This window comes from Ictalurus furcatus, chromosome 9 (assembly GCF_023375685.1).
Source record: "Ictalurus furcatus strain D&B chromosome 9, Billie_1.0, whole genome shotgun sequence".
NCBI lineage: Eukaryota > Metazoa > Chordata > Actinopteri > Siluriformes > Ictaluridae > Ictalurus > Ictalurus furcatus.
The window spans coordinates 28,665,386-28,679,391 of record NC_071263.1 but is presented as its reverse complement, the minus strand read 5'-3'; the positions used below and the strand labels follow the sequence as shown (position 1 = coordinate 28,679,391).

At 41.1% G+C, this 14,006-nt stretch overlaps 1 protein-coding gene and 1 long non-coding RNA gene across 2 annotated transcripts in view; one reads left to right on the top strand and one right to left on the bottom strand.

Annotated features, from left to right (window-relative positions):
- The window catches only part of dlgap2a (discs, large (Drosophila) homolog-associated protein 2a), an 89,060-nt gene that overhangs the window by 17,629 nt on the left and 57,425 nt on the right, over nucleotides 1–14,006 (bottom strand). The window contains exons 7-8 of the mRNA XM_053633709.1: nucleotides 5,855–6,007; nucleotides 3,663–3,901 (exon numbers count right to left, since the gene is read on the bottom strand). Of these exons, the coding sequence (XP_053489684.1) occupies nucleotides 3,663–3,901; nucleotides 5,855–6,007 (392 nt within the window). The remainder of the gene's footprint in view (nucleotides 1–3,662; nucleotides 3,902–5,854; nucleotides 6,008–14,006) is intronic.
- Nucleotides 1,190–3,799, top strand: LOC128613130 (uncharacterized). The gene is made up of 3 exons (XR_008386832.1): nucleotides 1,190–1,481; nucleotides 2,427–2,509; nucleotides 3,677–3,799. It is a non-coding gene; the product is annotated as an uncharacterized LOC128613130 (long non-coding RNA).

Sequence of the window (14,006 nt, the reverse complement as noted above, 5' to 3'; positions counted from 1 at the left end):
AGCTAATATTAGGTTAAACATTATATTGAGTAAATCCACAGCATTGATAGTCAGCTAGTTAACACTAGATTAACTTTGGTTAACTAGCTACCTGTCCTACTTGTGTAAAGCAGCAGCACAGGTAGCTAGTAAGCTAGCTAACAATAGGTTAAACATTAGCAGTGGCACAGGAGACTAGTAAGCTATGTTAACTCTTATATTAAGAAAACCCACAGCACAGGTAGCTAATGAGCTAGCTAACATTAGATTGACTATTACCTCATGTTAAGCAAGAGCACAGGTAGCTAATGAGCTAGCTAACATGAGATCGACTATTACCTCATGTTAAGCAGTAGCACAGGTAGCTAATGAGCTAGCTAATATTAGACTGACTATTACCTCATGTTAAGCAGGAGCACAGGTAGCTAATGAGCTAGCTAACATTAGATTGACTATTACCTCATGTTAAGCAAGAGCAAAGGTAGCTAATGAGCTAGCTAACATTAGATTGACTATTACCTCATGTTAAGCAAGAGCAAAGGTAGCTAATGAGCTACCTAACGTTAGATTGACTATTACCTCATGTTAAGCAGTAGCACAGGTAGCTAATGAGCTAGTTAACATTCGATCGACTATTACCTCATGTTAAGCAGTAGCACAAGTAGCTAATGAGCTAGCTAACATTCGTAAGTAGATCTAGAGGGTGAGTCTCACTACCTTGCTAATACTAGGTTAACTATTACACTGTATAATAAACACCAGTAGCACAGGTATGTATTAAGCTAGCTAGGACTAGTTTAATTAGCTAGCTAGTAAGATCGCTAACATTAGACTAAGGATTTTGTGAATAAAAGCAGAGGATAGATTATTCTCACTGGCTGTACAGTATTTGTTGAAACAAGTATGCGGTTTAACTAGCAAGCTAGCTATCACTTGGCTAACCATTTTGTAACTAAAGACAAGGATAGGTTAATCACACTGACTATTTTTAAATCATGCAGTTTTGTTAGCAAGCTAGCAAACATTAGACTAATTATTATATTGTGTAAATCAGTAGGGGATGTTGCTAGCGGATGTGTTTAACACCAGTGAGCTGAAGCTAAGAGGAAAAACAATGTAGCGCTAAAGATGTTAGCTTTACATGTTTTATGTAGAGCATCAATTACGCTCTGTACTCTGTCTCTAGGTGTGTGTGTGTGTGTGAGAGAGAGAGAGAGTTAGCAGCAGGGTATCATATTGACGCACCTACACACACTGTAATTAGCAGGAGTGTTATTTAACGTCATGATCAGTGAGACACGGTGAGTAACTCGTTCTTCTGTCACACTTTCTCAGTGAGACAAATACGCTCGGGTATACGAGTTCCACCGCAGCGCTGTCGGGCGTCCAGTTCTGGATTCTGATTGGTCGGGTGATGTTGATTCATTTTCTATAACAGCAGCTCGTTCACAGGGACGTGCGTACTCAGAAAGGACGAGTTCATATCCTACACACTTTTTGAGGTATTACTATTTCAACACACGTTGTGTTAAATTATCCAGTAAATGTGTTTTTAAAAAAAGAAAAAAAAAATTCACGAGTGACCAATACAACGTGTTAAATTATTGTCCAATCACGTTGTCCAATCAAACTCAGCAAGTGCTAATTAACTTTTTTTAAAGTTAATTTTTTTTACATAAAAAAAATTATAATTATTCATAAAATGCAAATATTTATTTATATTTATTTACAAAAATACCCCCCCCCCCCAAAAAAAAAATTTAAATGGCAGTTGTAAATGTTAATTAAATCATTAATATTAATTAAATAAAAAATGTACGTTTTGCAGATTCTTTACATTTTTCTTTCCTTCTTTCGGAGCTACGGACGTGTATTTATTTTATATGGCTTAAACAATGTTTTTCTTTCAAATCAAAAAAAAAAAAATATTGACAATATTAAACTCAGACAAAGGTAACACCGAAATTATGATTGGATTTGACTTTGATGTGAATTTGACGTAACTATGAAGTAAAGTAAATAAAAAAAAAAAATTGTGACTTGAGTGATATCTCAGAAAAGCACACTGTGACATCATTTATAACGGTAACGATATTAAATCGTCGTATCGGCCAACCGTACGACCGTACATGACAGAAAATCGCATGTTCTTATTCATATTCAATATTAATTACTTTTGAAAAACGCATCAACTTATGGTTTTGAGTTGCATCGAGTGTCACGCTCCTCGCTCCTTGAAAGAAAAAAAGTTTTCGAGTTATGTGTATAAAAGCAAAAAACTTATCATCAGTTACCATCTGTTTCTATTTAAAAAATTCGTATTAAATGTTGCCTAGGAAACGGCGCTGTCAATCATGCACGTTTTGATCAGACTGTATAATGGAGGCTCCTGAGGCTTTCCATATTACTCTGAACTTTCTAAATGGAAATAAACACATTTTATGCAGCCTCTCGGCCTCGTAAAGCAGAGCGGGAGTCGGGGAAAAGTTGCATCTGAAGTGAAGCACGCCGGTGTCATGGTGATGAGACGGTGAGGACACACACACACACACACACACACACACACGCACGCACACACAGTGCTATTATTGTATGAGTCCTGCTTTCTTCCAGTACTGCTCTGACATTTCAGATGGCACTGAGAAATGACACGGCTCATGCCAGACTCTCGCTCGGGCCAAAAACACAGAGATAGAGGGGGAGAGAGAGAGAGAGAGAGAGAGAGAGAATCAGCAGGAAGACAGGCAGAGAGGAGTGAGGGAACGAGGGATGCAAGGACGAGTGCACTGCACACTAAATCAAACTGAGGAAGCGAGTGAGCCAAAGAGTGGGTTGAAGCTGAGAATATAAAACTGAGAAAGAAAGTATCAGAGGATGAGGGGGGAGAGAGAGAGAGAGAGAGAGAGAGAGGGAGAGAGAGAGAGAGAGAGAGAGAGACAGAGGGAGAGAGAGAGAGAGGGAGAGAGGGAGAGAGAGACAGAGGGAGAGAGGGAGAGAGAGAGAGAGAAAGAGAGACAGAGGGAGAGAGGGAGAGAGAGACAGAGAGAGAGAGAGGGAGAGAGAGAGGGAGAGAGGGAGAGAGAGAGAGAAAGAGAGACAGAGGGAGAGAGAGAGGGAGAAAGAGAAAGAGAGAGAGGGAGAGAGAGAGAGAGGGAGAGAGAAAGAGAGTGTTCCGAGACTAAGAGAGAGTCTGAGTTGAATCTTAATTAATAGATTGCACTACGATGACTCACGGGAAGCTATTTTTAGTGCAACAACAAAACACACACACACACGTACACACACACAGGGTACTACACAGGTCCTGTGGCAGCATTACTATTATCCCCTGTGTAGTGAACATCTATAGTGAATAGGAAATGATTTATATTCAGCCTCAGTGTGAAGATGGATGAATTAAGATGAATGAATTAAAGGAAAACTCCACGCTGAAACACATCACACACGTTTACACGGAGATATCTGTGACGTGTTTAGTGATTCTGGTGCTGATTTGTTGTACTTTTGTTTTCGAAACTAACTCATCACTGGATGCATCATAAACCACACCTTCGAACAGTGCAGTGCATTATGGGTACTATGAATGGTGTGTAATAGTGAACTACATGATGACTGGTTTTGAACATAACCCTGTGTGTGTGTGTGTGTGTGTGTGTGTGTGTGTGTGTGTGTGTGTGTCTAACCTGTATGCCTATAGATGACCGGGGCGTTTTAAGATATTCCTCGGCTTTGGATACGAGTATGGCTTTATCGCAGGTCAGCACCGAGCTGTGGGAGTCCGTGGACGGGTGTCTTTTTCCCGCCATGGCCATGGCCGCCGCTTCCATGGCGATGGTGACGGCCTTGGCGCTGTCCAGGCTGTCGGTGGAATTGTAGAGGGTGCGACCCAAACCGAGCCCGAGTCCCTCTGAACCCCACAGTCCTGAGTAAAGAATACAGAAGACGTACAGGACACTCACGTTGGACAAAGTCAAGCTATCCTGGATAAAGCATAAAGGAAATAAATGATCTAATATCCCTCATTAAGAGTACAAATATCCCTCATTTCAAGCTTAACGGTGAAAGGTCCGAGCGTTAAAACGGAAAGTAGTTTTGCTGTTTAGAAATAAATGCTTGAAATAAGCGTTTTCTGCTAACCATAAGTTTGAAACGAGTATAAATATTAAAATACACACGCTTACGGATCTTACATTTGTTTAAAACGAAAGTAATAAATAGAAATGTTCATTATTCATTATTTGTACTTGCTAAGGTATGTTTTTTTTTTTTGCTACAACCAGTAACTAATACTAATTGCTCAGCGATGGTTAATGAAGACTTGCAGATCAGACACAGGCTTTAACTCTCTTCTACGACATTAGCAAACACAGAGAATCGGTGTTTCTAATCAGGTTTTTGCAAGACTGCGATCGGCAAAATGAACGAACAATCGAGGAAACGCCGCAGTAATCGCAGGAGCTCGGCATCTTTCAAAACGAACGCAGATTCGGCACGAGATACGTCACGTGACGTCGTCACGACGCGCGTTCAGCCAAAGAACTCTTCAATCGAACACGAGTCCAGCTAAAAGGTCTCGTTTACCGACAAACATCACTGCGAAAGACCACGCAGAACAATTACGTGCGATCGCGATTTTGTCAAATCAAAAAAAAAAAAAAACACAAAAAGCCGCAGTAATATCAAGAATTTTTGGCTGCAACAATCACAATAACTGTGCACACAAACGTCTGCACTAAATCAACTAAATAAGATCACTTATTCTACAGAAGCTAAATCTGTGATATGATTCTAAACAATTTTGCTCATATTGCCATCATTTTCTTTTTAAATTTGGCCTCCACTGTTATCTCTTTATTTCCTGTCAAATACGACATGTTTTTCTCTTACTTTTGCTTGTTTGTTTTGATTTCATGTCATGTGCTTTTGTTTAGTTTTGGCCTGCCTTTGTTTGGACCTTGTCTCCGCCCCCTGTCCTGTGATTCGTCCACCTCCTGATAGTCTGTTCTCTGTTTAGATTTTGTTCAGTCTGTCTCGTTCGTTTGTAATTGTGCGTTTCCGAGCCTTATTTTTTTTTTGTTCCTGTCTTGTTCCGGTTTTCCGACTCGTGCCCGTTTCCCTTTTGATTAAGGATCACCCTGGTTCCTTGATTTATTTCATTTTTTTAACAAGCCGAACGCACATGAACGCCACCACAAAGTCGTAATTACGACTTCCCAACTCGTGAATACGAACATCCCTGGAACCCGTTACGACTAAAGACGGCGCTGATCCGATACCCAAGATCTGTATCGCACTGAAACCAGCAAAAAATAAATAAATAAATAAAGGTGGATTGGATATCAGAAAAAAAAAATGAATGAATTCAATCCGATCCTCTAAGAAATGTAAAATATTGGACTTGGATTTGGAAAAGAGTTTTTTGGAACTGGAATTCACATACAGCGTTTTCACATACAGTATAACGACACTTGGGCGTGTTTTTTGTTATTTGTTTGTTTGTTTCATTGATTTGATTCTATTTGTACTTTATTTACTTTATTATATTATATTTTTACGTGGAAGTGTTTAACGGTTTTGTTTTTAGCTTTGTATTTTTTTTTTAAACACTTCAGTCTAAAAGATTCATTTAAAGTATAGTGCTCTTTAAAGAAAATAAACATGTCCGGTATCGGTATCGGCTGTTACTCAAGGTTTCGGTATCGGCTACGTTGCCCCCCCCCCCATGGAGTAATAATACAGAGAGTAGGTTTAGGGTTCAGGTGAAGACAGAGAAGAATACTAAATAGGGAAACGAATACCAACATAACGAGTATTTCAATTACTCAAACCAGCCCTAAACTCTAATGTCAGTAGTGGTGGTTTGGCGGTGGTGTACCTCCTCTGGCCAGGCGTCCCTCGTGGTAGGCGTCCTGCGTGGACTCGGTGCTGCTTTGTGCTGTGATGGAGATGAGGGGTTTGGAGGCACTGCGGGGGGGCACTGGAGGCGGGGTCTGCTTATAGGTGGGAGTACTGGGGGTGTAGGTGACCGCTGGGGGGGAAGATATACACAGAGATAGAGATAGAGAGGGAGAGTGAGAGAGAGAGAGATGTACAGACACCTGTACACCTGCAGTTATCCAATCAGCCAATCAGTGTAGCAGCAGCGCAACGCGTCAGCTCGTGCAGATACAGGTCAAGCTCTTCAGTTCATCTCGTCTGGTCTTTTTTCAGCTCTTCAGCTGCCCAGGTTGCCCACTGTGGCCTCGGATTCCTGTTCTTGGCTGACAGGAGAGGAACCCGATGAGGTTTTCTGCTGTTGTCGCTCCTCCACCTCAAGAGTTGATGTGTCGTGCATTCTGAGATGCTTTTCCGCTCAGCACGGTTGTTGCTATGTCCTTCCTGTCAGTTCGAACCAGTCTGTCCATTCTACTCTGACCTCTGACCTCGTTCATCAATAAGGCCTGCAGAACTGGACGTTTTTTTGGTTTTGTTTTTCGTGCCATTATCACCCATTAGATCAGTGGTTGCTAAAACTGGCACCAACTACTGATGTCACTAACATTTTCCCCCATTCGTATCTGTGGGATGAAAGTGAAGCATTGCACTGCTGCCACCTGATTGGCTAATAGCATTAATAAGTAGGCGTACAGGTTTAATATTAAATGCTACTTGCTAATCTTGCTCTGCTTTAAAGAAGTTGTTAAAAATAAAGGATATAACCCTGTCTTTCTGGTGTAAGTCGGAGTCTGTGTGTGTGTGTGTGTGTGTGTGTGTGTGTGTGTGTGTGTGATGTGCGCGAGTGTGTGATGACGACGGCTGACAGTTATATCCTCTCGTCCTGCTCTGATGTTGATTGAGGGATTAGACTCGAAACTCTTTCATGTTCAAACGAAAGCGGTCCTCTAATCCACCCAAGATGGACCCCTAAATGGCTTTTCAGGCTCACCGTGCCGTCTCTGTTTTGAAACAGCTTTGAAAATTCTTTGCCCAAGCAGGACTGAAAGGTGCTGGCAATAAAAATGTCTCATTCTTCAGCTCAGCTGCTGTGTTTCTGTGCGTCTGGACGCTGTAGTTGTAATAAAACTGCACTGAATACAGTACAGTTGCGATTTTAGTTTCACACGAAGGCAAATTTGGGGTTGAAAACGTCAGACACCAAACGTCTCTTAGCAGATTGTCGATGTCCGTGGTGTACGTTTGATTTCCGTCTGAAATGTCGCGTTAAGGTCTTGCGAATTATCCGGACGTGAATCGGATGTGAAAAAAAGCTCTAGACTCTTGACGTGATGCTCTGCGTAATTATCCTCCCAGTGCAAAATATTCTGTAATTCCAGACCTTTAAGAGAACAACAACAGTTTATTGCGCCCGCTGTGGCAGAAATCACAACAGTGCCGTTTCGAGAAGCATTTGTTTCACAGCGTGATTAGCTCGCTCAGCAACCGCCTCATCAAATCACCGAAATGAACCACGCTTTCCGGCACGAAAGGAAAGCGTGGCGAAAGTTTTTCATGGTTGCGCGAATACACTTTGAAGTGTACAATTCGTTGTATGGCTTTTTTTTAAAAAACAACCTACATCACATATTAACGCTGCATATGACACAATTCCTGCTCAGGAAGTTCTCCTCAAGCCCGAGTTCAGCAAGTGACGTAAATCAAAATGGCCGCTCACAGCATCGACAGTAAACACAGCAGCTTTAGATCGATCAACACTCGCTTGTTAAATCTATAATACTGACTAAACAGCTCACTGGTTTTGTTTTGAGGATTATAACATACATGACGCATCACAGTTACCGGGCTAGCTTGTTGCTAGCTTTCCCCCCACTGTATAGCTTGAACGCACGGACGTCGAAAAAATGACGTAAATTCCAAGTTCCTTCTTCCCGCTTCCAAGGTTTAATCCTGAAACTGTATCATAACTCGAACAATACAGTAAACAATACGTGTCCATGGTAAGTTTAACAATGAGATCTAACAGTTTTAGTGATTGTACTTTTTATCCATTTACGGTTGCGTGTGATGTTGCATTAACGAGAAACCAGAAAGCGCAAACGCCTCTGTCCAAAAGTTTACAGCTTTACGTCTGGCTGTTACAAAGCACTGACACTGGAGACTATCACTGTTATGTAAATCTTCACTATACTGGCTCATAGGAAGAAAAATAACTAATGTTGGTCCAGATTTCCAGAACGCCGAAGTCGCAACTTGAAATTTCCCTCCTACAACTGGTATAAATCCCAGAAAACACCCCTCAACCTTGCAATTTCAACTCTTGAAATTGAGAGTCTCAGAGGAAGCGTACCTTAGTCTTTAACACTCACGAAAACAGGGGATTGGTGGGTGGTGGAGACTGGTTGAGGAGGAAGGGATCAAGAAGAGGATCTTGTGATATCACTTACGTTATCACCAGCGTTAGCCAGCTAGCTTGTTGCTAGGCTACTTGCTGTAGGACAACAAGTGCGAGCGTGTTGTTGTTGCGCTGCGAGTTCAGTCCACAATGTCGCGTGACGTTCACTAGATTAGAACAGAACCAACAGCCAATCAGGCCTGTAACTGTAAAAGCTTTCTGTGATGTTTACACACTCAAAAGACACTTTTTGTGGAGGCGTCCATGTTTTTTGTGTGTGTGTGTGTGTGTGTGTGTGCAAATTAACAACTTGCAAATTAGCGCTTACGAGGCACCACGGACACAGCACGAACACACATTAGTGTGTGTCCTGCAGCTCAGTTTAGCAGCTCACAAAATAAATAAATAAATCAATCAACAACAACAAAAACACCAAGCACAAGGCGGGTGCGATTCACTTCCTGTAGCCGAGTCGATTCAGAGTCAAATCACTTTCGACCGAGTTTTTTATCCACACTCGAGTGTGACGGCGGGCACCGCGGGGGGAAAACCACACCAGGGCTCTGTTTAAACAGACTAAACGCTTCATATGTGAAAGCACCCGTAGAGAACTAATAGGGAAAGAAAGAAATCGAGAGAAGATCTGTGTTAATGCCAACCTGTCAGCCTTAAATGAATCACACAGCTTCCAGGACTCGCCAAAGGGACACGAGGACGGTCTCCATCGATTGTCTCTTTATTGTTCATTCCGACAGCATGGAAAGGCAGACTTAAAGGTGAAATGAGGACGCCGGTGCTGATGCATAACACTGATAGAGGTGTTCAGAGGAAATGCCAGGATCTAACAGACATTTGGAAAACAAGCCAAGAGGACTCATTCGAATAACGGCTCCAGCGCAGCGCCTTCCCCCGAGGCGACCAGGCATCTCGACGTCCTGCTGCCACACAACACATGTCGAAATGAATGTACGAGACTCGCGGTCTAATAATAATAACGACGCCATCACCGTCACCGTCTAACTGCGCTAACGCTTTATTGCACAATTGCATCTCCTGGAGTTTTACACAACACTTTCCCTCTTAGGTACCATCTTTAGACGCTGCTACTAATGATCTACATCACACACGACATGAGATTCAAGTGTAAAATCACGAAGAGTATGCAAGTTTGAATCTCAAGCAATGCTACAGCCATTCAGACGGGAGCTTGGGGTCTGAGAGCACATCGTTATTCTGTGTTCTAGGTGGAAACGACGGTCTTCTTCACTCCTCAGTGAAGAAGATCAGAGCGATGCTAACAGCTTGCGGGCAAGCTCACAGATACTGTACAGAACAGTTAGAAGTTAGTGTCTCCTTCAAATGTGTTTAGCCATCGTATGACCTGCATGGACAGCGGTTTAAAGGGGAAGCAGTCTGGCATCTCAGAGGAAGCATACTTTAGTCTTTAAGACTCCCAAAAACAGGCGATTGGTGGGTGACGGAGATTGGATGAGGAAGAAGGAAAGGTTCATGTGGGGATAAAGAAAGAGGATCTGATCTAACCACTTGGATTATATATATATATATATATATATATATATATATATATATATATATATATATATATATTTTCATCCAAGTCAGTGTGTCTCAAATAGGAAGTATTAGAAGATAAAATAAAAAACCGAGTCTGATTTTTTTTTTCTCCAGAGTCTAATTGAATGTAATTAGAACTACTAATATGATTAAAATGGATTTAATTATTGTATGAAAGAACGAATGATTGAACACCAGAAGCAGCTTTTATACTGTAATTAACACATTGCTGCTGTGGGCGAGAACATGAAAGATCTGTGTTGCGACGAAGCAAATCGGACAGGTAAAAATAAATAAATAAATAAATAAATAAAATAAAATAAAAAACCCTGTCCAGGGTGTACCCCGCCTTGTGTCCGATGGTCCCTGGGATAGGCTCCAGGTTTCCCCCGTGACCCTGAAAAGGATAAGCGGTATAGAAGATGGATGGATGGATGGATAGATAAATAAATAAATAAATAAATAAATAAATAAATGCAGCCAGGTTTGAGGCAAATGTGTAGGGCTGTGATTTACTTCAAATGAATTGCCTCGCTATCTTTGCAACAAATAAAACAACAGCGCGGTGTGACGAAGCCGAGTTACAGTTACCACCCCAAATCTGATTGTTTTCACTTTAAATGCGCATCCTGAAGTGTTTTATTCCTCTTATACTACGTCGGTTTGTCAGCGATTACGTTAATTCATTTTGTGGAATGTCTATGGAACAGTTTGCTTCCTGTTATCGCTTGCGTTATAGCAGCTATAACCACTCGCTCCCTCACGTTCTCTTGAAAAATGGGGACAGTGGAGGCTCAGTGGTTAAAGGCTCTGGGTTACTGATCAGAAGGTCAGGAGGTCAAGCTACCATAGTTAGGCCCTTGAGCGAGGCCCTTAACCCTCAACTGCTCAGTCGTATAAAGGAGATAAATGTAAGTCGCTCTGCATAATAGAGCGTCTACCAAATGCTGTAAACGTAATGTAATGTAATGTAATGAGAAAAAAAAAGCTTTACCTCTGACGGTTACAAAGTGCTGACACTGCAGACTCCTTCCATAAACATTAAATAAACATCTCCTCACAGAACATTTTACCATGTCATCTGTCTGCCGTATAAGTCCCTGTGAACGAGCTGTTACCATAGAAACGATAACGTATTAGAACGAGCGCATTAATATAAACCTGTGATTTCAAGCTGCACTGCTGTCAGACCAATCATATTTGAGAATTCAACAGCACCCTGTTAGAACGTTTATATATAACATAAAGTATACATATATGTATATATATATACACACACACACACACACACACACACACAACAGAGTATATATATACATATATATAGAGAGAGAGAGAGACTGTGTTGCCCTGCATTTGTTCTTGCCCTACTCCACTGCATTATTTGCACTTCATGTAACCCTGTCCACATTAGCACTGTATTGCCTTGTATATTCCTCCTTGTTTCTGTTTATTCGATTTGGCAGTGAAGCCTCTGTGGGCGGATTAAACGGACAATTAAATCATTAAAGGGTCAATGTGGACGGTTTTACAACAAAATCAAATAACATGTCTCGAGTGCTACCTTATCCAATTGATCTGTTCCAGTGAAATGGGACTCTACAAGTCTTGCCACTCAAAGGTCAGTCCTCGGTGAAGGTCGTTTCTGTTCAGTCCAGTCTTTAGCGTAGTCATGTAAATCAGATTGTTTCATAAATTTTGTAGCACTCGGGGATCGTGCTTACACCAAACAAACTCAGAAAAGGCAATCATTTCAGACCCACGATAGACGGCTAGCGAATTAGCTAGTCAGTCCAGCACAGTCTAGAAAGCTTCTCTGTCACTCTACTTTTAATACAGCTATACAATCAGGCTGTCAGAAGCTAGCGATGGCTAATTACACTGTACGTACATGCTTGAAAGCGAGATTTTATTCATATTTTTGTCCTTGCTAATCTAGCATGCAGATGAGTAATACATACAGATGATGACTAAACCTTTAGCAAATTGGCCAGTATTAGAGAGGTAATAACTGAAAAACAAAGCTTTGAACCTTTTTTTTAATGGATAAAAACTACAAATAGGCTAGTGTAAGGTGGCAAGATTATAATGGACCCAACGTACCCAATGGTTTAGAAAATATGCCTTTAAAAGCATTCTGTTTTGGAGCTGAAAGCAACATTTAGTCTTTTTTTTTGTTTTTTTTTTTTCAAAAGAGACTGAAAGGACATTAAAAAAGAGCTCATATTTATGCTAGCATGGATTATTACATGATGACACACTGAGTGTGAAAAGAAAAGGTTTCTCTCGCCATGTGAACGTCCTATGTTACTGTACTACTATGGTTTTATAATATTTTATAATCGTAGAACCCTGTAATTCCAGGTCTCATTGTTCCCAGGACCTTTATTGTTCATAGGTCTACATAACCGGGGCACTTTATTTCCGGGACCTTAAATTCTCAAAACTCAATTTTCCCAGATTCTATTTTCCCCAGTCCTTAATGTTCTCAGCATCTCAGTTTCCCAGGGATTGATGTTTCTGGGACTCTGAACACCCAGGGCCTTTATTTCCAGGGCCTTATATGATAAGACTTTATTTTCACACATTCTATCTTTATATTCATAAGACTCCAATTTTCCAGTTTCCTAGAGCCCTATATTTCCAGTGATCTATATTTCCAGTCCTCAATGTTCTCAGGACCTTAGATTCCCAGGGATTTATGTCTCCGTGGCTCTAAGCACACAGGGTCTTTATTTCCAGGTTCTTATATTCCCAAGTCCCCATATTCCCTGATCTCTATATTCACAGGGCTGTATATTCCCAGTGTTTAATATTTCCAGGTCTCAATGCTCCCAGGGTTTTATGTTTCCAGGACTCTAATTACCCACTGCTCTTTTGTCCAGGGCCTTTTATTACCAAGACTCCATGTTCCCAGATCTCTATTATCCCAAGACTCCGTTTTCCTAGATGTCTATATTCCCAGGACCCTTATTTCAAGTGGTCTATAGCTCCAGTACTCAATGTTTTGTTTTTTTACCCAGGGCTCTTTATTTCCAGGGGACTAATATAACAAAAACTCCATGTTCATAATCACCACATTCCCCAACCCCATGTTTCCAGTGATCTATATTTCCAGTCTTCAATGCTCTCAGGGCCTTAGATCACCCGGGATTTATGCTTCCCAGACCCATCATCCTTATATCCAAGGCGTTTTATCCCGGAACTCCATATTCACAGATCTCTATATTTACAGTCCTCAATATCCCCAAGGGGTTTTATTTCCAGGGATTTATATTCCAAAGATTCCATATTTCCTTGATCACCCTCCTGAACTCTTCATTCCCAGACTCTATCGGTTGCTAGGGCTCTACATTCCCTGGGTTACATTTTTCTAGGGTTCTAAGTTACCAGAACTCTATCTTTTTTTTTTTTTTACACGGCTCTAGTATATCTTTGATGTGGCGAAGATTTCTGTGAGGAGATTTATTATGTAACACCAATGGAAGGAGTCTCCAGTGTCAGCGCTTTGAAACAGCTGTAACCTTAGGTCTTATTATATTTGCTATAACAGCACAACATTTATTCCTTCCACGTATGCTTGTTAATTGGAAAAAATATATATTGAATCCATGAAAATTTCAGTGAAGGAACTTTGACTCATGGGAAAAACACTGACTGTAATAAAGAAGATCTGGGCTCCTCGGCACTCCTCACACTAACGACTGGTTTATTGTCATGTTTTCTGACACTTTCCGTTTCTGTTTGCAACGTTCTTTCCGTACAAAGACTGACACTAACGAGAACACGCTCGCACATGAGCCTACAACGATGACATATGTTGTGTTGGACGATAACGGGATGCGATTTTGGTTTCAGTCAAGTGATTTTTTTTGCTCCAGATCTGCTTCCTCAACCTGTTCATTTCCACCATTTATGAGAGACCGATTCTAGATATATCATCCTTAAAGCAAAGCACTTTACAAGCTGCCAGTTTGAAGAGGTCTTCTGAGAGTTAGGGCTTATGGGAAATCACATATGTGCTTAATAATGCACCAGTGTGCTTCTTCATAAACTACTTCAAACATAATTAACAGGGGTTCACACACATTATCCCGGCACTGCAATCTTTCTAGTCATCAGC